Consider the following 24,031-nt stretch of genomic DNA (forward strand, 5'->3'; position numbering starts at 1 on the left):
CTGTAGTTCCTGTTAGCTCATTATGCCGTGACTTCATACTACATGACTATGATCTTACAAATTGGACCTTTAATGCATATGGAGAGCAGGTAGTTATTATTAAAAGGTACTTATTAATCGTTAGACATGTTTCAGCTCATCAGGTTGAAACAAGAAGTCTGTGTTTTTTTTAATCGTGTACGCTGAGATTGAGAATGCTTTCATTTGACCCCTCTCACATAATCAGCTCTTAAAAATATAATGAAACACTCAACAAGCGAATGTGGCAAAGCAACCGAAAAATGTAATCTGAGAGAGAAAGAGAGGGAGAGTATTCCTGTGGTGACAGGGAACCAACGCAGGAGGAGGAAGTTTCTTTTTTCCTTTAAATATGTGTCTGTGGCTGAAGCATTTCATCTCCTGTGAGTGAGCATTATAGGGTTACCCATGTGAGAATTCCCAGCTTGTCCACAAAAGTAAAAAGAATCCGTGAATAGAGAGGGGGAGTCGGGAGCCTGAGAGCTCTACACACTAACGTTAGCCATTATTAAAACCCTGAAAACTCTGCATAGATTAATGGTTTAAGGGGCCCGATTCATGCAGAACGAATTATTTTAAAAGTCGGTCCCAATGCTGCAACATGAAAGAAACTCTCTGCCATGTACCTGCAGGCATGTGGAGTCCATGCAATCCTCCATTCCATAAAATAAAACCATTTTGATGGGCTCTGGAAGTGAAGAAATTCACTTTCTTTTTTATTTCTGCAAGTTTAGCACTTTGTTGTGCATAAACGCATCCATGTAGACATTCTAATTTTAACTTGTAAACTTTTCTTGACAAGCTGAGCAAAGAATGTCTGTCAGGACATAGGGAGAAGAATCCTTTACAAATAGTGTACATCTATGAATGTATGTACACATTGACATCTGTACCTGTGCATTTACATTTAGGGCCTAGAACTTAAATACATGCGCAAAGTGATATTGCATCAAGAGATTGTTGACCTACTTCACACTGCTTCTGAAGCATAGTAGGTGGTCTGAGAGCATTTCACACTTTGAAAATTACCATAATAAAAGCTGAAGAGATCTCACAGTATGGAGGATCTCAAGTATTGTTCAGTGAATAGTTTGTTGACCAAAAGTGCTTATTGGGTGTGTTATTCAAGTCACCTTACAAATAGTTGAAGAGCTGCCATTTAAAGAGGAAAGTTTTTATTTTTACAGGGGAAATTGCTGATGGTTGAGGTATATTAGAAACAGAACTGTGAATGTGAATGTGATGTGAATGCTGCAGGAACATAGGGCTTTTTTTTTAAAACTTTTTTTCTTAGGTGTGTATTTCACAAGAATTACAAGTAACATTTGATGTTGTGTGTGTTTTTGTGTGTTTGCATGCTCTTATGTCGTATCTTTTCAGGATCCCAGGCAGAACAGTAATAATAATAACATAAATCACAAAAATCCTTTAAATATCTGAGACAATTGAGCAAATTATGTGTGGGTACAATGAGGGGTGTAGTCTACCAGAGGTGTAGTTTGGGAGTGTTCAGGACAGCAGATGGGTCAGTATAGCCCAACTATTTAATCAGGGGGGGCTGAGGTGTGGCACTGGCAGAGACTGGGATTATACGGTCTGGTGGTTCAAATATTAATTTCCGTCATCTTCATCAGAAATATAAACCCTGACTGTTGCAGTCAGTGGCTTTCTAACCGACACGGTTTGATCTGGCAGAAACCCATTCATCAGGAAGGACGTAGAAAATGAATGCTGACAGCAGAACAGTGGATTGACTGTTGCGGGAAAGAAAAAGAAGTAAGACATTAATTATACGTTTTGTTTAAATTTCCCAATACGCCACAGCAGCACTTTACACTTCCTATAATTCCTCATTTCAACACCATTGAATCTTCTGTTTTCTGCCGTCCTTCCTCTTTTCTCAGTGGTGATGACCTGTGTCACTGCAGAACTCTCAGAGGGGCCTACCCCTGTACAAAGCAGCTTACGGCCTCTTTTAGCATAGCCGGGACAGTAGGGTTTATTCTTTATAGGGGATTTCTGCCAGCCAGCCTTCTTTCCCTACCATAATTAGGCCACCCACATTCACAGTCATGCGCTTCAGCTGGTAGTTGTATGATTCTGGGGCCTTCCACACCAAAAACATGTAATGATTTATAAAAAGGAAAAACAAAAGCTAAGGGCTGCACAAGTAACTGAAAAGGTTTTAAGATAGACAAACTTCTCCTGCTGCAATTGGCTTTATGTAGAAACATTAGATGTGATTAAATATATAGTGAATTTAAATGAAATTAGGATTATTTCTCTGGTTTTTCTTCATGTACTCAGGAGTGTGTGAGTGTGTGTGTATCTATTGTATCCCACATGAAATAATGTGAATTCTTTACGTTAAACTGGATAACAATGTAATGGAAAAAAATCCCTGTCAATTGTAATAACCGACGCAGCTCATAAAAACGAAAAGAACCCAGTTTAGCATTAGGTTTGCGTGCAGGAGTTATGTAATGTACATAGGTGTTCCATGTTGCGTGCAAAAGTACATGGAGGGGGAGTGTCCGTCTCTGTGTTCTGATTGGTCCAACCGAGTGGTGTTATGAGCGACGCGAATATTGACCAATGAAAAGCTGTCATTTGCCTTGCCCCTTCTTGGCCGCAGAGGCGACGTTCAAGGGAGCGTTTGTTCAGGACAGGGAGACGGTGCCGTTATGTCGGTAGACTCGTAACACTTTGTACTACTCGTTAAACCGGATTTAAACGCGAGCGGAGGATTTGCGTTTTTAATCGTGCCGGTGCAGGATCTCTCTAGGGTTTCATTTGATTAACAAAACCGCCACAACTCAAAAGTTTCGACGAAGTGGAAGCGTTTGTTCGCGAAGAAGGTGGACTAACTGGATTCGCCTTAGAGGGGGGATCCATGCAGAGACGGTATGTCCATGCTGGCCCAGAGCTAGCTAGCAAATTTTAACCTTAAAACCACTTTTGTTAAAATATTATCTTACAAGCTACGTGCGATGTTGTTAAATCGTTCTAACTGGAGTAAGGTCAAACTTTAACGTAGTTATTCGATAACTTTGCGTCAACTCTTATTCTTTAGGATCATTCATGCATGCCTCGTCTGTCATCAACTTTTCATTTTGGAGTGTTATTTGTTTTATCATCATATTTCATTATTTTTTTTTAAGGTCTAACAACTTTAATTGCTACAGAATTATAGTTTTCAACGCTAGCTAATTAACTGAACGCGTTAGCTTGCGAACGCTACCTAGCTAGCTAACTTGGCTCATCCAGACCCTTCGACATTTTTTTTTTTTTCGTGCAACATAAGGTTAACGCAAAGAGGTTGGACTCTCTTAAACTTTAATATAACGGCTTGAAAATGTTTTTGAAATTCTCAAATTTGCTTTCGAACACTTTTTTTTTTTTTGGGTACATGTTAACATATAAAAGTGGTCGCTATTGAGTTACATAACGGCGATGTGAGTGAAAGCTGTCAATGCTAATGTTAGCAGCCATATGTTGGCTAAAACGGTGAGCACGGCTTGGTTAGCCTACATGTGAAAAACGCCAATCTTGCGGTTTTCTGATGGTTTTATACACAGTTGATAAGAAAAATTCATATCAGAGCAGTGGTGCAGTAAGTTATGAGATTCAAAAGATTGTATAACGACATAAAACTTTCATTAAAAACTTTGCAACTATTTGATTTGGTAATAAAAGATGTATGACAGGTACTGAAATGATGACGCAAGGTTGAAATGCTAAGTAAACTTTATGATAGTTAAAAAAAATGTATCTGTAGGACAAGATCCACAATCTGGCATCACTTTTATATGGCATTTTTACGATGGAATTGTCTTATGCAATATGTGACAATCCCTCTCATCTTACAGGTTTGAGCAGAATTCTCCAGATCACAGCTGCTGGCCTTTTATTGATGGGTGCACACTGTGAGGCGACACACCAAGAGAACTGGAAATCGTTCAGAAGAGAAAGAAACTGTCAGAGAATGAAGAAAAGCTAGACATCATTGAACTATCAAATGAACGCCTGGACTAAGCACATAGAGAAACCTGAAAAGTAACTGCTAGTTGAAACTCAACTTCCAAAGAAGACCATATCACTAAGTGATCAATATGAGTGCTGAAGGATATCAGTACAGAGCGCTTTACGACTACAAGAAGGAGAGGGAGGAGGACATTGATCTGCATGTGGGGGATATACTGTTGGTAAGCAAAGGAGCTCTGTTGGCTCTTGGGTACACTGATGGGCTGGAACAGAGGCCAGAAGAGATTGGCTGGCTACCAGGCTTCAATGAAACCACTCAGGAAAAGGGGGACTTCCCCGGGACATATGTCGAGTTCATCGGGAAGAAGTGGATCTCTCCACCCACCCCTAAGCCGAGGCCCCTCAGACCCTTACCTGTGGCTCCAGGCGCCTTCAAGGCGGAGACGGACTCTGATTCGGAGCAAGGTGAGTTTACCGTTAGACCACCGAACTGCACGACAAATGGGGCTGCATCCAACCTTGTTTTCTGAATCAGTCTGTACTTTACTTCCTTTTTATCCATTCATACAGAAGTTGTTTTTTTTCTCCATGCATTTCATCAGGTTTGTGCAAACACTTCACTGACTTGTTCCAAACATGGAGTAGTTCGCCACAACAATGTCAAACATTTGGGAGTTATTATCTTGGTAGTTGCTTGTCTGTGCTCCTGCCTCTATCTGGAGTAAAATTTTATTTGCAAAAATAAAATTGATTGTACGGAATCCCTTTGTAATGTGTTATTAAACCTTGTAGTTTTACATGTTTAAATATTTGGACGTCTTTGAAGAAGAAGACTTAATGGGACGTCTTTGTTAAACATTAAATCATCTCTGCCATATTTGAGAATGGCTGTTAATCTTCACCTGTAACGATTAACTCTTGGCTAAATTATGTCATTAATATGCTGCCTTTCAAATTTGATTTCTTGTTGGGAAAAGATAACGATAGTTTGTCTTGACTTTGTGAAGAAACTCTTATCAGTTGTTAAGAATATTAACCTCTCCTGGTGATAAAGGTTGAAAGAAGTGACATCAACAAAACAAAAAGTGTTTAAATGTCAAACAATTTAGTTTGTGTTTGACTAGAGAAAAAAAAAAAGATCACAAGGTCCCATCGCTTGGTTTTTCCAGAGGCGTATTCTGTTTCCTCGCCCAGTTGATTGGAGTTTTGCTCACTTCTCATGGAGATTGTGAAGTTTTTAGACCTTCCAGTCGCTTACAGATAGGGATTCGGGTTAACAAACTGTGAGAAAAGTGCTTATTTTTCAGAACAGTCGCCGTCTTTGACAACAAGTTGCTCTGCCCTTTGCCGTGCAGCTGCGCTGAATGTGAAGCTCTGTCCCAGAGGACAAAGGCATTGGCTTAGGTCCAGGCTATCGTACACCCGAGCATCTTGTGCCGGCCATATGTTACCAGTGGATGTCATCTGTGTTTTTCCACAAAGTCACATCTTAAGGGAATATAATTCCCTTGTCAATTTTGAGAATTATTATTTGATTACTGTACAGTGAGGATCAAGGAGTCTTTTTTTAACAGCCTGAGGCGAGCTGCTAAGCTAGCTAAGTCTAAGTTCACCCTAGTCTTATGACTTTATCTACTTATTTTTGGTCTGTAAACATTCCACAAAGCTTCATTTGGCATTCACAGATAACTTCAGTGTGTAGATTAAATCTGTGGATTGAAGTTTAATAGTCTCCATCAATCTCTGTAAGACAGCTTCAATTTTTATGCAAGTAAGATAAGTCTCAGCCAGAAGTACTGCTGTAGTTGCGCTCTATTTTTTTAGCAAGTGGTGTGTGACAAATTTAGCAGATTGTTTTGTCCCTATTTGTGCAAAGTTCTGTGAATTTCAAAACGGTTGCTCGTAAAAAAATTACCCCAATTCAGTGTTACTGCTCAGGCCACAACTATGAGCTGCAATTAAAACGAGCATCTTTTTAAAGACGCTTGCGGCTTGCATGAATGTGCACTTAAAGCTTCCTGCTCACCTAAAGAGCAGCTGCGTTTGCCAGTTTTTGTGGTTTGATTGTGAAATTCTTTGCTGTGGTTTGCAGGGCGAGCGAGGAGCTGCATGAAGGGGGCATGTGTTGAATGGCTGTGTTGTGGTTGAGTGGCAGCCCCGGGCCTGGAGCGAGTGTGAATGTAGCACCGGGAGAAGAAAAGTCTCTGTGTCCTGGTGCTTTTGAGACAGACGTATAGAGGGAGGGGCCCTGAGGTTGTGGCTAAAGGAGAGCGAGCCCCTGTGCTCGCTAAAAGGTTGGTGCAAAGGATGGTGTCGGTAGAGGAGTTGAAACAGGGTGCAGGGTGGGGGCCTTTGAAGAGGGGCTCAAAGTCCTGCGATGGAGGCTGGGTTCTGGTTGCTCCCAGAGTGTTTGTGATTTATTGCCCACCACCAAGGGATCTCACTCCCTTCCTCCTTCACCTCCCCCTCATCTGTTTTTTTTTTTTAATGTTTTGATAGTCCTACAGTCAGCTCTGGTGGGGGGGTGGAGAATGGAGGCTTGAAAAAGGGGCCTCTCCTCTCTGAGCCACAGGGGTTTACATGAGTGCAGCAGATGTGGACGGGGTTAAGAGAGAAAGAGAAGAGGGTTAGGCTGGGAAACTGTTCCGCCTCATTCCAGCACTCGGCTTCTTCTTCTCCCTTTTTCTTTTTCTTTTTTTTAAACATTAAAGTGCTGCTCCTTTTCTGGGCCTCTCGGTTGAGAGAATATACATGTGTCTGGGCCCGCCAAGGGAAGCGGCCCTGGAGAAGGAAATTCTTAGAACAAAACTTTTAGCTTCAACTCATATACTGATCGGATCTCAAGGACCATTCCAACACTTCCATATATTTGTATCCCTAAGTAAAAAAAGCAAAAAAAGCCACATTGAATTGGCTGTTTTGCTTTATGGTTAAATGTTGACTGTTTTTTCTCAAGTGTAAATACTCTTTATCTCCCAGCAGACCTCTCGGAGCGAACATTCCTTTTAAACGATTGAGATAAAAGTGTGAATAACTGCTTGTTACGCTACGTGCTCTCACACGGTTCAGCGTGCATGCTCAGTCTTGTTTAAAGGAAATATTCCATGCCATCGGGCATCTCCGCGTCGGCGTCTGAGGCTGGTGTTTTGGGCTCTCGTGCAACAATCAGAGCTCCACGCGATGGTAGAGCTGTGGTAAATGTATCAGATGAGATACAGACGTGTGTATTTGCACAGTAAGCCAACTTTCGGGAACGTTTTGGCCGTAAAAGACGGCATTTTGTGAAGTGCTACTCGAAGGCAGACAGTTGCCTGGAGAATACTCCGGATAGTTAAAGATTGAGATAATGTGGCTCTCCTTCTCTGGGCCTCTTTAGTCCTCAAACTGACATCTGCATTATTGAGCGCTCTATCTGTCTGCGCTATCAGTTCCCCTCTGCTGATAATAATCCCTCTCACTCTTTGCATTGCGACAGTAGTTTTGGTTTAAAGTTGGTCTCCGTGTCCCCCAACTTTTAGAAAGAAATGGTGTGGCTGTGGCGCTAAAGGCAGCGGCGACAGGAATGCTGGCGCTCCTTTGGTGAAGGGGTTTCACACAGACTGCACGGTAGACTGATTTGTAGTTTTGTGATGAATCGGTATTGTGCTAAGTGCTGATAGCAGTAACCTGCTGCACAATGCAACCGGACAATAAATGGTTGCACCCTGAATAGGACCCCCAGCGTCCTTCTGGTTGGTGTTCGTGCTGCTGCCAGGCTTTAAAAGTGTTAAAATCAGCTTTGTTTTGTTGGGTTTTTTATCTTATTGATGTCAATCTTTAGCGTTGTCAGTATTAATCAGGAGTGAGGAGACTATCAGCCGCAAATCCACTGCCTGCCAGCGTCAGACTCAAGCTGGATTAAGATATATTTTTGGCTTGTCATAGTTTCCGACACAGGACTCTCGTCACAGAGGAGTTATTAAGCGTCTGTCATCTTTTTCACGTCGCTCCCGTATTTGAAATGGTTGCTTGTAGAATATTTTCGTCTCGATCCAGAATGGCAAAACAGACTCATCTTGCTTCTGTCGTAACAAAAGCACAAGGTTTGTTCCCCTGGATTAGTACGTACCTTTGGTTTAATCTAGGTTTTTACACAGATTTAAATGTCAACAGTCTCACATTAACGTAGTTTTAAATTGTTTGTGTATGATCCAGTCAGACTGTGCCAAGATGAAGTGTGTAAACTGTTTCATACTTAACGGTGCTCAGAGACTACCTAGTCTGAATTGCAAATCTTCTTTACTGGAGTCAGAGCATGTCTGCTAGCAGGATTAAGAAAGTCAGACATGAATGCAGGAAGACAGAGGTATGATTAGGAAAGAGCACAATGTCAAGAAACAGAGGAGGTACTCCAGATATGTGATGTATTTGACAAGGTGGGGTGAAAACTATTGTGTGACACCCATTGGGTGGTGGTGTGTTGTGTTATACTACCAACAAGCTGGATTAGAACAAAAAAGTTACTCCTTTTTAGTTCATTTCCAGCAAAACTCTGTTGAAGGATGGTTCGGGAAAGAACCTGTTAGATCTCTGTGAAGAGGTTTCTTCATCCACAGCTGCACCGACTCTCATAGCAGTGTTTGTAAAATGTCACAGAAAGGGGAACAGTTCCCTGTGGTTTGGTCTTTGACCGCTTCTCTTCTGATTTTCCTCTAAACCCTTTTGACATAACCTCAGGGAGCAGAGTCTTAGCTAATTTTTCTATACTATTTCTTTTTGTGACATTGTGTGTGTGTGTGTGTGTGTGTGTGTGTGTGTGTGTGTGTGTGTGTGTGTGTGTGTGTGTGTGTGTGTGTGTGTGTGTGTGTCTGTGCGTGCTCCTCATAGGGTTAAGTGTCCGGCTGTAGCAACAGGCTCCTCATTGGTTGCTCCTCAGCTTTTGCAGTACAACTGACCTCCTGTAGGGGGAGACATTGCCTTCCCCTTTCCTGCAGCTGCATCATTCGCTGACATACAACTCTGACATGTTAAAGCATGCTGGAGCTTCTCTTGGAAGTGTCAATTAAAAACAAATCTTTTTTTGTGCATCTCTTATTGCCAAAGGTCTGGGTAATAGTTTATCACCGTCATCCTTCAGGGCATCTACCTTTTGTACCTTTAGCATGGTGATGTGTGATGCATTATGCATTGTAATGCGCTTACTGCTCCATAACGTGTCGTCACGTGTGGCGCGATGCGATGTACTTTCCCGAGGTTATAAATTTTTACTGCTGTGCCTCCGCTAGACCCTTTTCAGACGTGAAGAGACGCGTAACCTGAAAATGCTGGTTACTTGAGCTGGCCCTCTAAATTTAACCAAAGTGTGTGCTATCTTTAGTGCGTCCGTGGTGCCCCAGCCCTGTCCTGCCCACAGTCTGCAGTCTGTTCGCTTCAGACATACCGTTTGAGCCGGCGAGATTGTCCCCCCACCCCCCCTCCACATACACACCGCAGGAGCTCCAGTGGCAGCTGAGTCGACTTCCTCGACCCGCGGTTGACTAGCTGACTACTGGCTGCGGCTTTGGGTTATCATGAGAAGGTCTGCCAAACATGCAGGCTTGCAGAGACATGTACAAAGGGGGCCCCTGTCTCCTTATCCTCTTGCCTCAGAAACAGACCCCCTCCACCCACCCCTCACCCCCCACATTGGAAGTCTGAGCAGTCTCACGACGCTTGTTGTCCTTCAGCTGTTCTGAGCAGAGTGAGACAGCAGTAATGCAACGAGGACGCTTCTAAAGTCGGGAGTGATGTTTCCAGAACAATCTGTTTTTCCCATGTGAAATTTGCTCTCGTGCAAGAGATGTAGAATCCGCCGTAATGTTTTCTTGGCAGGAGTTAAAGCCATATAGTATACTTGGCAGCCAAAAGGTACGCAGGAGAAGTCCAGCCTTCGTGCCGGCATGTGCTCCATTTTTTATTTATTTATCAGTGCGCCTATACGGTGGCCAGTCTGGGCATGCTGATGGTTTCATCTCATGCCAAGGCATCTCAGAAATCGTCACCGATCGCTCCAAACATGTCTGCTACCCGATACAGTTCCATCGGTGCCGAAACGATTGCACCGTTGACAGTACTGAGAAAGCAACTCTATCTCCAGGCAACCTTGGTGTCAGTCGTAGGCCAGACACAGATCGAGCACATATGTACACACACACACCGACCGACCGACCTCCGTGAAGACAACATGTAGTGTTGTGTATTAAACGTCGTGGGACATGACGCTTTTCATTACCAACAAAGTTTGAAGTTAAATTCCACATGTAAAACAAAGTCTCGTCAGAAATGTTCTGCGTCCCCCAGGTTATTGCAGTCTGTCATTTTCATAGATAACATTGTGTGACAGGGTTGGGGTGGGGTTAAATTTAACTTGAGTTTATGAGTCGAGTTTCTCAGAAAAAGGTTGGCTGGAGGATAGCAGGCGTGTTGGATATCTTGTCTGACAGAAAGGTTACACCTCCAAGGTGTGCGATGGCCGCGATGCGTGTCTTGATCTCTATTTAGGGAAACTCTGGTGTTCCATCTCAGAGTTCACTGCTTCTGAGAACCCCCACCCCCACCCCCCCCACACTTCAATCCTGCCTCGCAGTTCCAATAATGTGTTCCAGATGACTAGTTGTCCTGCGCCGGGTTTTTGTGTGTTCTGTGGTTTGAAGAACTTTGGAAAGCCATTTCCTTTACACGCAACATGCCAGCCTGAGCGCTACGCCGGCCAAGAAGGGGATGTGTGTTTGGATGAAGCGCTTCATTATTTGCCTGATTGAACACTCTGTGGTGGTAGAGGGCAGTTCCTGGGTAATAACCGGCATGCATGCATCAGTAGGTGCCCGCTTTAATGCCCGGTTAAAAAAAAAAAGAAATCTGCGATAATTTGAAGGTTAAAAGAAAAAAAAAAGAAAAATACGGTGGCTAGAAAGGGTTCCATTCATAGTTTCTCAACATTTTGAAACTGCAGACTCGTGGTGGAACAGACCCGCCTTTCAGAAAAGAGCCTTTTCCAAATACGCCTTTGCAAATCCAAATAAAATCCCTGCCAACCCCTTTGCCCTTTCATGTCCACACCTGGATGCAAAGTTCTGAAGGGAAAAAACGAGGGAAAACTCAGACCTGGCTTTACCTTATATCACAGCGTGTTTGCTTAGTTCCTCGGTCGACCAAACCTCAACTTTAGTGCCCCACACCTCCTGTTCTTGAATCAATTTGCCGTGAATGCTCACCTTTTTACTCCAGAACGCCCTTTCTTTGAAGTTCTGAGTAGTTTGTAAGTCATGCACCCAATCAGGGTCTGGTGGTTCGAGTGAATTTCACCATTTAATGTCACACCGACGTAGAGATTTCTTTTAACTAGCAGACCGGTCGGGTTCTGCAGGCCTGATGTGGAAGCAAACACCTCATCACCATAAAAGGTTAGATCAAACCCCCTTTATGTGTGATGCGTTATCAAAACGGCCCGAAGGATGAGACGGCGGTTTCTTGAGTCACGATGGTGGCGCCGCCAAAGCGCTGCACAAGGTGAAGAATGTCTCCAAGGCGCGAGGAGAGGCCGAGTGTTTCCTCTTGCATTTTTCACATTTCTATCAAGGCTCCGAAAAGGAATTTAGTCTTGCATTATTCTTTCATAATTATTCTTAGTCATCCGTCAAAGGAATGTTCTGAGGTCTGCACTGGGAATTCTAAAGCTTTGCACTGGAAACTGTTTCTAGCAGCTAAAAGGACAACGTTATTTTGATCCTAAAAATAACTAATCTCAGGCCTGTAGAGTAAAAATATCATTTAATGCTGCGTCACCATTTATTAGACGGTTGTAATTTTATTTCCTGACACTTTCCAGACTTCACATCTCAATCAATGAACAAAACTCACGAGAGCACAAGGATGACTTTGACATGCAGTGACGAACACGCATGTTGCGCTCTTCTAAAATCTCCAATGCTATCTGTTTTCCCCACCAGGCTTTGGTCTGCTGGACTTGACGGAGCAGTTTTCCCTCCCGGAGACGTCCCCCCCCATGCTGGCCAGACTGCTGGAAGCCATCGAGAGGAAAGGTGAGTCCGATCGACGCGAGTCGCTTGCCGTGACATTCAGAAGCGCCCCAAAAGCCATGGTTGTGAATAATGACGCGTGTCTTATGATCAACCTCAGGGCTGGAGAACCCCACCTTGTATCGAGCGTTTACAGCCGGTGGGGGGCTTGAAGTCCGGCAGTGTTTTGATTGTGGTAAGTTTTTGTCAACGTCTACCAGCTTGTATGAACCTGTACTTTAACAGTAGAGACAAATAAAGAAACAGGAAGTCTCACACAGAGACTGATGTCGGTTGCGATGTTGGGAGGAGATAAACACGTGACCATTTACAGCGTGTCAAAAAGTAAAACTCCATCGTTTCTATGTTCCAGACCCCCCCTCGGTAGACCTGGATCAGTTGGAGCTGCAGGTCCTGTGTGACGGTCTGCGCCGGTACCTGCAGGATCTCCCCCAGCCAATCGTCCCCACCGCAATACAAGCTCAGATGGTCCACACCGCCAAAGGTGAGACCGTTTGTGCCGACTGTGTGCAAAAACCAGTCATTGAACATTCAGTACTTTCAACACGAAGAACCACAAGACGTCACAACCCTGCACTCGTCTTCTCAGGCTCTATGTGGTTCCCGTCTTTGCTGTGTGAAATCTGTGTGCTTGTGTATGCATTCTGTCACTTTCTCTGAAGTGTGTCTTCCCTCCGTCTGTCCTGCTTTCTGTGCTGCGAGAACAGACAGAATTCTCACGTTGTTCTGCAGCGCCGCATTCTCTGACTGCCACAGGGCCAGAAACAGGATATCTGTGGTTAATAGGAACTAAAACAAGCCTGCAAGGTTATCTTCACCATCTCCAAGCAGCCAATCACCTGCCGACGTGCCGTACGCGTCTTGCCAACCTCACATCTCCCTGTGGTTTCCAGATGTACCTGCATATAAATTTTTTTGTTTGTTTCCATCTGTGTTTCTTTCATTTCGTTTCTTCCTCTCGTTCTCACCGACTTCGCTTTCTCATCCGTTTCAACAGAGGCGGTGAATCCAGAGGAATGCGCCCAGCTGCTACGTCGTATCGCCAGCACCCCGAGCCTGCCCCCCCAGTACTGGCTGACGCTCCACTTTCTCCTAAGGCATTTCTCTAAAGTGTCCCAAAACTCCTCCAAGAACCTGCTGGGAGCCCGAGCCCTGGGCGAGATCTTCAGCCCGGTTTTTTTCAGACAACAGGCTGCCAGGTGGGTGTCGGCGGCCGCCGGCCGTGCCTCGCTCTGACATTATCCCCGTCAAACATAGACGCTCTGACAAAGTGTGCAAGCTCGGCCGTGAAGCTCCGAGGCACGCAGACACGTTTCAGGCACACGCATGCACACACACGCCGAGTGTCGGGCGCTCGTGGCTTTCGCCTGCACACGGATATAGGTTGGAGCTTTTCTACTTACCAGCTGTGCTGAGCAATTAAAGCAGTTAAGCCTGAATTGCCATCTGATTGAAAGCAGCAGAGACTGTCACTTTGAGCTTTAGAACAGACTTCATTTACACCCCCCCCTCCACCTCCATCTCTCCACAGTTGTGAACCCAGCTTGGATGCTCACATCAAGATCATCGAGGTTCTGGTGACCAGCGAATGGAGCGACAGCCAGGCGGCTCCAGGTACGTCACCACTTTTCATTTACGGGCAAAGTCGATCGGACATTACGTCAAGTCTGTTGTTAAGCACTCCGTGTCCAAACTATCACTGGTTAGAGAACACGTCGGTGTTCTGCAGAACATTAACCGAGCACGCAGAGGCCTGAGCTATTAATAGCCAGAAGAAAGGTGTCGAGACTTCCAACCGCTGCAACTGCAAAGGGGCCACGGCGAGATAAATACCCCCACGGCCGGAGCAGACGACCACGATTTTAATCGTGTGCTCGTCATGAATTTTAGCTGCGACACATTTCCTGCTCTGTTACATAAGAGCGATGCATTTTTAATGGAGTCTAGCACATTTTTTAAGGATTGTGGAACAGCTCCTCAGAGACCTGAGTTAAATTTTGTTTTCCTGCAGTTAAAAAACCGAGCCGAGATGAAGTGGCGTTTAAAGCCAAACGCGATGAGCGCGGATGCTGGAAATAAAAAAAAAGTAAAAAAAGAAGGAAAGCAGTTGATTTTTATTTTTTATTTTTTTTAATGTTTGCAGTTGGGTTTATGTTCAAGGCAGAGCTGCACAATGTCAGTGTTTCATGGTGTTGGCGGCGGCGACCGCCACTGCTGCTGTGATCTGGTGAATGAAGCCGGTCTGGTGGCGTGCGACGCGGCGCGTTGCGTGGCAATCGTGTTTTTACAGTTGGGGTTAAAAGCGCCGTCGCTGAATTGGCCCAGAGGCCCAGTGCTGGTCGAGGCTGTTTAAACATTTTATTACCTGTTAGGGCTATTTATAATGTTCCTGTGCGTGAGCCCCTCTCAGCTGTCAGTATTTGCACCTGCGGGAGCGACATGGCAGCGGGCGGATGGATGGATGGATGGATGGATGGATGGGTGGGCAGATGGTCAACGCACTAACCTCACACTCGAGTTCTTCTTCACACCCCACTCAGTGAACCACACAGCTTCGCGGGGTCGGTTCTGCGCGCCGTCTGTTACAAGTCGTGTTATATTATGGCGTGATCTGATAACCGCCGAGCCGTTTTTTTAAACGCCCCGAACGTTTTGTTCTTTTACGAAACGAGGCGTGGGGCGTTGGGCCGCCCGTCTCCTAGGATGACAACGGGCTCTAGAAGACAGAAGAGCCCACTGTGTCAACACGTATGCAGAGAATGTACATGTGTTCCTGTGACCGACCCGTGTGCCTCCTCCCAGTTACTGCCGGACTATTTTAAGTCGGCGACAAAAGGCCCACTTAGATTTGGTTGGCTGGAAAGTCGGCCTGCTCCACAGAGCACTTCTTGTTAACTGAGAGCTGCTTCCAGTTTCTAGAGCCACTCTCCTCCTCCTTCCTCCTCCTCCTTCCTCCCACCCCTCCTCCAGCGCCTCCTGGATCTCCACATGTCCACCCTGCCTCAAAGTGCCAAGCTCAGCAAATATTTGAAACTTTGCAAGTTAATCATAAGACTGAATACCTCCTGCCCTCCTCCTTTACAAACAGAGAGAGGGGAGGGAGGGAGGAAGGGAGGGAGGGAGGGAGGGAGGCAGGAGGGAGTGACCAAAGAGAGGGAGACGCACACACATACATACACCGGCTGGCACGAGTGGCTGCTCTCAGAACAGGCAACACCGACAGCCGAGCAGCAACCGCTAATCATTAACAAGCCGCCCGCGCACCCAGCAGGCCTCAGCCTCGCACGCTGCACCTGCCCCCCCCCCAGGGCCGGCGGACTACCCAGGATCTGCCCCAGCCTCCGACTCAACTATGATATGGAGCCTTACCGGAGGACTTGAAATCAGCTCACTAACTGGATTTAATTTACCCGTTGGGATTAAAAACGAAGCAAGGACTCACCGAAATATGCACAACTTGCAACGTAAGTTTTTGACGCCCCGCATCGCTCGTGGGTAAAAAGTAAAGACGCGAAACGCGCAGGCGAGTGAAAGATTTTTGTTTTCCGGCTTCGTTCTGGTTCAGCCAAAAATGTTACCTGGAGACTCGAAGCGAAACTCAAGCCGATAAATCTTAAAAGATTTTTCAGTGTGGACTTAATATTCAAGAGGCTGGTAACCTTCAGCGCAGTGAGTGTGTCGTGGATCAGGGGTTGATTTAACGGAGTTCTTTAAAACACTCACATGAATTTCATTTTCCAGCCTAACATGCTCAGGTTTGTCACTTCTCAGTAAGTGCCTTACTTGAACTTGGAAGGCCCGACAACCACGTTTCTCTTAAATCCTTACGCCTTACCGGGAACCGGGTCTATTTTAATTTCGCTCAGGAAACGAAGGGTGGAACTATCTGTGTCACGCCGGGTGTCACGCTGCAGGATTACCGGGGCGTATTTGCGAGCGGCGGTCGCTGCTGACCGGCGGGGCCGGGCGTTAGAATGTGGCTGCGTACGTGCTGCTGCAGCAGAGCTGGCTTTGTCTGAGTGCCAGAAGGGGGACGGACTAACGCTCCGCACGACACACACACACGCAGAGAGGAGGGGGCCGAGCGAGCCTGCAGGAGAACGGGTGGCCTGAGAGAGAGAGAGAGATGACAGAGGAGAAGCGTGGAAGCAGGCTGCAGGTCCTTTCTCCCCCCTCCTCTTCTTCATCCTCCTCCTCAGCTGGAGGAGAGGTGCTGCACATTAGCTTTTAAGATGGATGCGCGCGAGGACGCCACGGGTTCGTTTCGGTCGAGTCGCGCCGTTTTCCAGGAGTCGAGGCAGGGGAAATAAGAAAAAAAAAAAAACGGCGATGGGCTTTCAGAATGACCTCATACGCGTCAGGAAATGAAGGATGCACGAGCGGTTGATAGCGGACCCTCCCCCGTGTGATTGGCCGCGGTAAGTGATGTAACACGTTACCGTGCAGGCTGCCCGTTAATAGCGTTTCCGAAATCAATGTTTAGGAGGGTAATAGTTGAAAAGGAAACAGTCTTTTTTTGTTCCTTCTTTTTTTTTTTCTCAGTCATGCATGCAGAGTGGAGCCTCTGTCAAACTGTCAAGACTGGTTTGTCCACATGATTGGTTATAAAACATTTCTACTAACGTGGAGCGGAGTCGGATCCCGTCAGGAGGAGATCCGCGCGCTGCGATCCCAAACCCCTCAGACAAAACCTCCGCTTTTCTTTTCTTTTTCTGCAGCGTCACAAATGTCTGACAGCGGCAAACGCTGGTGTTGGTTTCAACGAAGCAGAAAGCGTGTTAATGCAGAGAGGGGAAGGGGGGGTGGGGGGACAAAGGCAGCACAGACTGGTGGGTTAAAAATAGCCGGCTACCTTCGCTCTGCTGCAGCTTGTGTCAGCTTGTCAGCAGCCGCTGCAGATTGAAGGTTTTTAGCCCCCGCAGTAACAGGAAGAATCTCCCATCACTTGATTATCTCCGAACACATCACCACAGGGACGGTGACGCAGAAGGAAACGGGAGATGTGATGGTTCGATTAGACGTTTGGAGTCAGATGATTATCCATCTCCACCATCTTTCATCTACATTTTTAACCTTTTGTGTTCCCGCTGTCTTATCTGTCCGGTTTGCAGCAGGAATTAATTAATATCTCCCTTTTTCTTTTTCTTTTTTCATGAATGGAATTCAACCTTTCTGACTCACGGTTCATCTCCCCTCCCACCGCCTCTCCTGTCAGAGAGGAGGAGGCATTTTTCAGCCCAGTTTTAATCAATGGGGAGAGGAAAAAAAAAAAAAAGAGCAGCGAGAGCCTCTTCGAGAACGATTGCGTTCAGCGGCTCTGAGGAGAATCGTTTTTGTGTCGTCTGCTGTTTGAGAAGAGGAAGAGAAAAAAATAGCACACATTTTCATCCGGTCTTCCATCCTCTTCTCTCACAGCTCTACCTCCAAAACCACCCAAACCCACATCTGTGACGAACAACGGTATGAACAACAACATGGCTCTGCAAGACGCCGAATGGTACTGGGGAGACATCTCAAGGGAGGAGGTCAACGAGAAACTGAGGGACACCGCCGACGGTACGTTTCTGGTGCGGGACGCCTCTACGAAAATGCACGGAGATTACACTCTGACTTTAAGGTGAGCGCCTTTCCTTTCTTCTTATCAATCTTTTTGGCCTCAATCTGTTTTGTCGCTTCATTTTTTTAAATTTCTGTTTCATTTACAGGAAAGGAGGAAACAACAAGCTCATTAAAATATTCCATCGGGACGGACAGTACGGCTTCTCAGACCCACTGACTTTCAGCTCCGTCGTCGAGCTCATCAACCACTATCGCAACGAGTCGCTGGCACAGTACAACCCCAAACTAGACGTCAAGCTGCTGTACCCCGTCTCCAAACACCAGCAGGTGAGACCATCGGCTCGGTTGCGGTCTTAACGTGTTTATATGACGTTCACGTTGGAGCAGTTCGCCTTCAACGTTTCCGTCTCGTTTCTCTCTCTCAGGATCAGGTGGTGAAAGAAGACAACATCGAAGCCGTGGGCAGGAAGCTCTGCGAGTACCACCAGCAGTACCAAGAGAAGAACAAGGAGTACGACCGTCTGTACGAGGAATACACCAGAACGTCACAAGTGAGTACCGCCCTCGAGTCTCTCCAGAATCCTCACGCCGTGCGAGGGAGGGATGTGATCTAACGCTGTATCTCTGCTTCCAGGAAATCCAAATGAAAAGAACTGCCATCGAGGCTTTTAACGAAACTATAAAGATATTCGACGAGCAATGCCAAACGCAAGAGCGGTACAGCAAGGAGTACATCGAGAAATTCAGGAGAGAAGGCAACGACAAAGAGATCCAGAGGTAAGAGCGCGCCTTATCCGAGCGAAACGGGATCGCAAAAAAATGTTGTCACTCGCCAAACTAACCCGTCCTCCATCGACGCGTTCAGGATCAAGAGCAACTACGAGAAGTTAAAGTCCCGGATCAGCGAGATTGTCGACAGCAAGCGTCGCCTGGAGGAAGATCTGAAGAAGCAGGCGGCAGATTACAGAGAGATCGACAAGAGGATGAACAGCATCAAGCCGGATCTCATCCAGCTCCGGAAGACCAGAGACCAGTATCTCATGTGAGTACAGCCACGCTCTGAAGCCCAAAGCTCCACCCCAGGGAAGCAAAATGAGGACGGTTCTGACCGGGTTTCTCACGTCTGTTTGTCTCCGTCGTCAGGTGGTTGACCCAGAAGGGCGTCAGACAGAAGAAACTCAACGAGTGGCTCGGAATCAAGAACGAGAACACGGAAGAGTGAGCCCCCTTTTCTGTTTTCTTTCTATCAGTACATCAACTCCGTGAAGATGGAAGTTGAGCTGAGAACTTACTCGAGTGTCTTTTGCTTTCGCAGTCAATATTCAATGGTGGACGACGACGAAGACCTTCCTCACCACGACGAGCGCTCCTGGAGGATGGGCGACATCAAGCGGGTACAAGCGGAGGCTCTCCTCCAGAGCAAGAGAGACGGAACATTCCTGGTTCGAGAAAGCAGCAAAGCGGGATGCTACGCCTGCAGCGTTGTGTACGTATCAGCCTGTTCGCACGCATAAAGTTTCGGTTGAAGTTTCCTTGAAAATGCCCGTCTGACAATGCGATGGCGACTCGCTTCTTCAAAGTTGCATTGTTTTTTATTTTTAAATCGCTATAATTGATCGTAGACTGAGTTAACCTGAAAAGAAGATCTATCCAACTCACCTCCTCTTCCTCTTCACAGTGTGGACGGCGAGGTGAAGCACTGCGTCATCAACAAGACCCCCTCAGGTTACGGCTTCGCCGAGCCGTACAACCTCTACAGCTCACTAAAAGAACTCGTACTTCACTACCAGCACACGTCTTTGGTCCAGCACAATGACTCTCTGAATGTGACGCTAGCGTACCCGGTCAATGCCCAGCAGAGACGGTGAGGGCCCGGTCGGGCCCCGCGTGGGCACAAGGAAAAGGCCTCATGGGGAGACGGAGACGCGCGTCCTCGGATTCTGACCTTTTAACGGCTCCGCCTGCAGGACTCGGACTCGTTACGGGAGGAAAAAGATGCAGCGAAGCCTGAAAACGTTTCAGAGACTTCCCCTGACCGCGAGCCTGAATGTAGATTTCTTTCTTACGCTTTTTTTTTTTTTTTTGCGGGAGAAGAGAATCGAGCAGGAACTGCTGAACTGCCCCCCCCCCCCACACACACGCCTCGGCGGAGGACATCCGAGGCCTTTTCCCCAACGGTGCTTGTTCTTTCTCTCTAAGCTTTACCAGCCGGGAATGTCTAATCGCAGCAGATAAACTCTTCAAATGGATCTATACCCACCGGCCACAACTTGTTTGTTTTCTCCTTTCACATCATCATCTTGTGTGTGTGTCTGTGTGTGTGTGTGTGTGTGTGTGTGTGTGTGTGTGTGTGTGTGTGTGTGTGTGTGTGTGTGTGTGTGTGTTTCTGCACAAGTCTTTGTGTTCGTGGCGGTGTGCGTATGCGTGATTGTCCGTGTGACCAAAACTCACAGAATCAGGAAACTGTGTGACATCGGGACGGGGGAGGGGAACACATTTATTTGTGTTAACTGTTCATTAGCCGACCGCGGGTCGGCTGATAAATGTAGCAAAATGGCACTTTTTCAACAAAGTTTAATTTTTTTTTTGAAAAGACTCTTATGGACTTTTATCGGGAGAGCGGAGTGGACGAGACGTCTAAACCCCGCCTCCTCACTGTCGAGCATTATAGCGCAGAAGCTAAGGCGATCTTTACTGTGGGCAGGTGAAACTATGAATGGACTTCGTGTTTCATGTACATATGTGAAAATGTACAAAGTCGAGAATCAAAGTGCACCATACCAAAAAGGATCAGTTCCTGTTTAGTCACATTCTGATCTGCTATGCAATTCTCTCCATTACTTCTTCAGAATTGTGTTTTATTCTGTTGCAACCAACGATATAAGCTTGTTTTATTGCTTGAGAAAAAAAAAAAAAAAGAAAAGTATCTTTTCCTGTGTGAATATCCGAGAGGATATTTTAAATGTCGAAATGCCAAGACACAGTAAAGAACCTGCTTATGATTTTTAAAAGATAATAATAGCAACGTACACTTTATTATAAAAGACTTTAACGGCTGGTGTAACGATGGAAAGAGGAGTGTTTTATTAGTCTTCGTCTTCACGTCAAACTTCTTCTCAGGCAGAGCCTTTCGAGTGTTTGAGCTGCTTCGGTCACAAGTTTTCTTACCGAGTCCGGCCTCCATGCACTTCTTTGTTCGAGACGAGCACTCGGAGCACGGGATGATGGGATCGTATGACCCCCGTCAGCCATCACCGCGGAAACAACAGTATAGATTTATTTTGTTATAAAATATATATGTTCCCACATGAGAATATATCAAAGCAGAACTGGTTTTTTCAACCGATGGATATTGTTATTAGAGATCAATATGCATTGTCCACTTAGTATTTTTCTGTATCAGAAAATCACTGTTTACATAGGTGGATCAGCTCATTTCAGATCTGTCTGTAATTTCAGATTTAGTTGAAGCCGCAGCTCAACGACATGCTTTCATTTTTTGTTCCGCCAATCGAGCGGTCGCTACGCGAGCGAAACCAGCGGACTGGTACTGGAGACCGTTTGAAACGAAGCGTTCCGGCCTCCCACCGATTTGTCACAGACGACTAAAATTAGATGATTGAAATGAACGATTTCCTTTACAACCCGAGCTCTACCTGCCGTTAAAGGGTTTCAACGTGGTACTATTACTTCCCCCACCCCCCCACCCCCCAAAAAAAATAACGTACTCATTATCGACATGTCCGTCGAGTTAAGCTGTTAAATGGATCGTTGTGTAACAAATTAGTTGTAAAGTCTTTAACTCGATGTCATTTTGATTATCTGTTTCCGTTTTCAAACCAAATTAGACTCTTAATTATCTCGTCTGCTGGTAAAAGTATTCAAGCAGGCTGACGAATAAATGAGACATTTGATGCTGTGTTTAAAAGAAAGACACTTTAAGGCATTTTTCGGCTCATTTAAGGATGAATTTCCTATCCTCGGCCCACCCATGTTAGCCAAACGGGCTAATGGACGCCGTTCAAAGTGTAAAATGTTTTTAGACCGAATACTCATCCAAGACTAAAAAATTTAGCGTAACAACATTTATCCTTGATTTTATTGGTTTCTTCGAAGCCAGCGTCCAGGATATTAGATCTGACATTTATTTTATTAGATTATTAATCTCCCAACAGCTGCTGACTTGAACTTTTTGTTTCTTGCAGTCAGAAATATTTTTTTGTAGTTCTTGGATATGTACCATTATTATCTTTTTGCCCCCAAACCTGGGATCTGTGATTATTTTACTGTCTTTTTTTAATCTGAAGCTCATCTTATTTGTGGATGTTCCCAGAGATGATGATGATTGGATTGAGATTTACCAGTGTCCCCCCCACCCCCACCCCAAGTTTTGCTTCAAATCCTGTATTGGGCTTTGTTAAAAAATTTTAAAAAAGGAAATAAAAGACTTCTTTTTAAGAAACCAGTTTGGTCTTTGTCTCATTTGTGAATGAAAATGTGAGTTTTAATTTGTTGTGTCTGTAAGTACATCATGATTCATGCTCGTGTGCTACAATGAGGTGACCCTCTAGACATCAGAATATTAGCACCGCCATGTCAACGCGCTAAAGTGTTCACAGCGAGAAAGTTAATACGATGACGTCTTTGTGGAACAAGTCCTTCTATTTGTTCGAGGTGACAAAGCTAACATGCAGATGTCATTATGAAGACGTTAGCATGCTGGCATTAGCATTTAGCTCAGTGCAGTCACACATGGCAGCGGTTTCATGTTTAGCCTGTTTCAGTGTCGTCTCATTAGAAATTCATGTTTGTATTTTGCAAAGAACTTCGACCTGGATCAGGAAGCCACTTTTGACATATACTGTACTTGCATTCTGTGGCCCAGAAACCATTTTTCTAAGTGACATCTGAAGCTTTAACCCAGTTTAGAAACATCTCATGTTTGAAGAAAACAAGTTGACGTGAGGTATGAGAAAAAAAAGGGAACAAGGCCGCTGCTGTTTGAACTGAAAACGTCTTCTAGGGTTGATAGTTCTCATGTTCTCGGGCCTCGGCGCTCCATCCTTTCATCAAATGCCACTGCTTGAACTAAAAGGTCAAATGTAAGATACTCTTGCTCACTGACAAAAGAACTACAGCTGAGATTAAAATATAGAAATAATCTTTATTTAAAATATACATTTTTAGCATTTTGTCATGTTACAATTCTCAAACCTAATGAGGTTTTTGTGAGGAATCAACGTGACTTTAACCTTTTGCCGTTGGGAAACATTTTTGCTTTCAAACGCAAGAATTCAGCCATAATTCAACCAAAAGTTGGACTTTTAGGAAATCACATTTGAATACCATCTATGCAAAATATGACAAAACACTCATAAATCTACAAACGAGAACACGCAATCATTCTTTCAGCACGTACAACTGTTTTTTATTTGAGGAGAAAAATGTTCTGCATAACTTCAAAACCAATGCGTGAACTTTTGCAGGAACAACTTGCAGATTGAGAAAAGTTGGTGGTGGATTTTTAATAGAAACAGTTTTAAACGGTTGCATCAGCTCAACCTTGACTCGCTTTTACAGTAAAATTGTTTGCTCTGGTAGCAGTGCGTTCATCTCTACCTTACTTTCCACTGGGTAAATGAAGTAATGCAAACTCAGAGAGGGTGAACGAGTTTCCTGGTGTCTAATGTCACCAGTAAACCACAGCCGCTCATGTTTCCTGTGAAAAGCGACAGTGAATAAAACTGTAGCCCAACCGCTGCGGTGAATCTTCTGAAAATCTGTAAGAAAAGAGAAAAAAATAATCAGGTTGTCAAAAGAAGGCTTTTTCTCTCAGGCTACTTCAGTAGTTTATGTTTGGTGATGCTGGTGATGATTAATCTGCAAAGAATGCTGGATTAAATGCAGTTTGCATGATTTATTCCAAATCAAATCACACATAAAAGGATGTAGTTTTATTTGGGCCAACCTTGCCTGCAGCAGATTCTCTTTTTTATCCGACAACCGAGAGCTGAAATGTTAAGAATCCATTCCACAGTAATGTTAAAAGTGTTTTTTCTCACACGTCTGAGTTGACTTTTCTTTTCTCTGTGCCTTTAAGAAAAGTTTTCTTTCCTGTTCTAGGTCAGATGCATGGACTGTAATGTAGCCACACCGGTTCCAGAGCTGTAAACGATGAGTTTTAAAGATAAGGCAACAGGTTCAGACAGTTTATCTTAGGAAACCCTGATAGAGGGAGCAGAACCTCTGGCGTTGCACAGCATTCTGTTAATATTTGACAGATATATCTGAAGCATTGATGAGCAGCTCTCAGAAGGGAATCTTTGGGAAATAATTCAAGGACAAAGTCCGCCGATCACCTGCCTTCTCAGTATTAACGATCTTCTGATCATTACATACTCGACTAAATGTAC

At 45.1% G+C, this 24,031-nt stretch overlaps 1 protein-coding gene across 1 annotated transcript; it reads left to right on the top strand.

Annotated features, from left to right (window-relative positions):
• The first annotated feature begins 2,680 nt into the window (after nucleotides 1-2,680).
• Nucleotides 2,681-22,072, top strand: pik3r1 (phosphoinositide-3-kinase, regulatory subunit 1 (alpha)). Its single transcript, XM_068334183.1, has 15 exons — nucleotides 2,681-2,922; nucleotides 3,888-4,467; nucleotides 11,970-12,062; nucleotides 12,160-12,234; nucleotides 12,412-12,543; nucleotides 13,057-13,258; nucleotides 13,591-13,673; nucleotides 17,475-17,676; nucleotides 17,765-17,945; nucleotides 18,044-18,169; nucleotides 18,253-18,395; nucleotides 18,484-18,660; nucleotides 18,762-18,836; nucleotides 18,934-19,104; nucleotides 19,297-22,072. The coding sequence occupies exons 2-15, from the start codon at nucleotides 4,131-4,133 to the stop codon at nucleotides 19,484-19,486; spliced, it is 2,187 nt and encodes a 728-aa protein (XP_068190284.1). The 5' UTR covers nucleotides 2,681-2,922; nucleotides 3,888-4,130; the 3' UTR covers nucleotides 19,487-22,072.
• The last annotated feature ends 1,959 nt before the right edge of the window (nucleotides 22,073-24,031 follow it).

Source organism: Antennarius striatus, chromosome 15 (genome assembly GCF_040054535.1).
Source record: "Antennarius striatus isolate MH-2024 chromosome 15, ASM4005453v1, whole genome shotgun sequence".
NCBI lineage: Eukaryota > Metazoa > Chordata > Actinopteri > Lophiiformes > Antennariidae > Antennarius > Antennarius striatus.

Bases quoted from the DNA above. Each gene is read 5' to 3' on its own strand.
- pik3r1 (XM_068334183.1), top strand. From the start codon at position 4,131: ATGAGTGCTGAAGGATATCAGTACAGAGCGCTTTACGACTACAAGAAG. The intron at 17,946-18,043 runs GTGAGACCATCG...TCTCTCTCTCAG, and splicing joins CCGTCTCCAAACACCAGCAG to GATCAGGTGGTGAAAGAAGA. The intron at 18,170-18,252 runs GTGAGTACCGCC...CTCTGCTTCCAG, and splicing joins AATACACCAGAACGTCACAA to GAAATCCAAATGAAAAGAAC.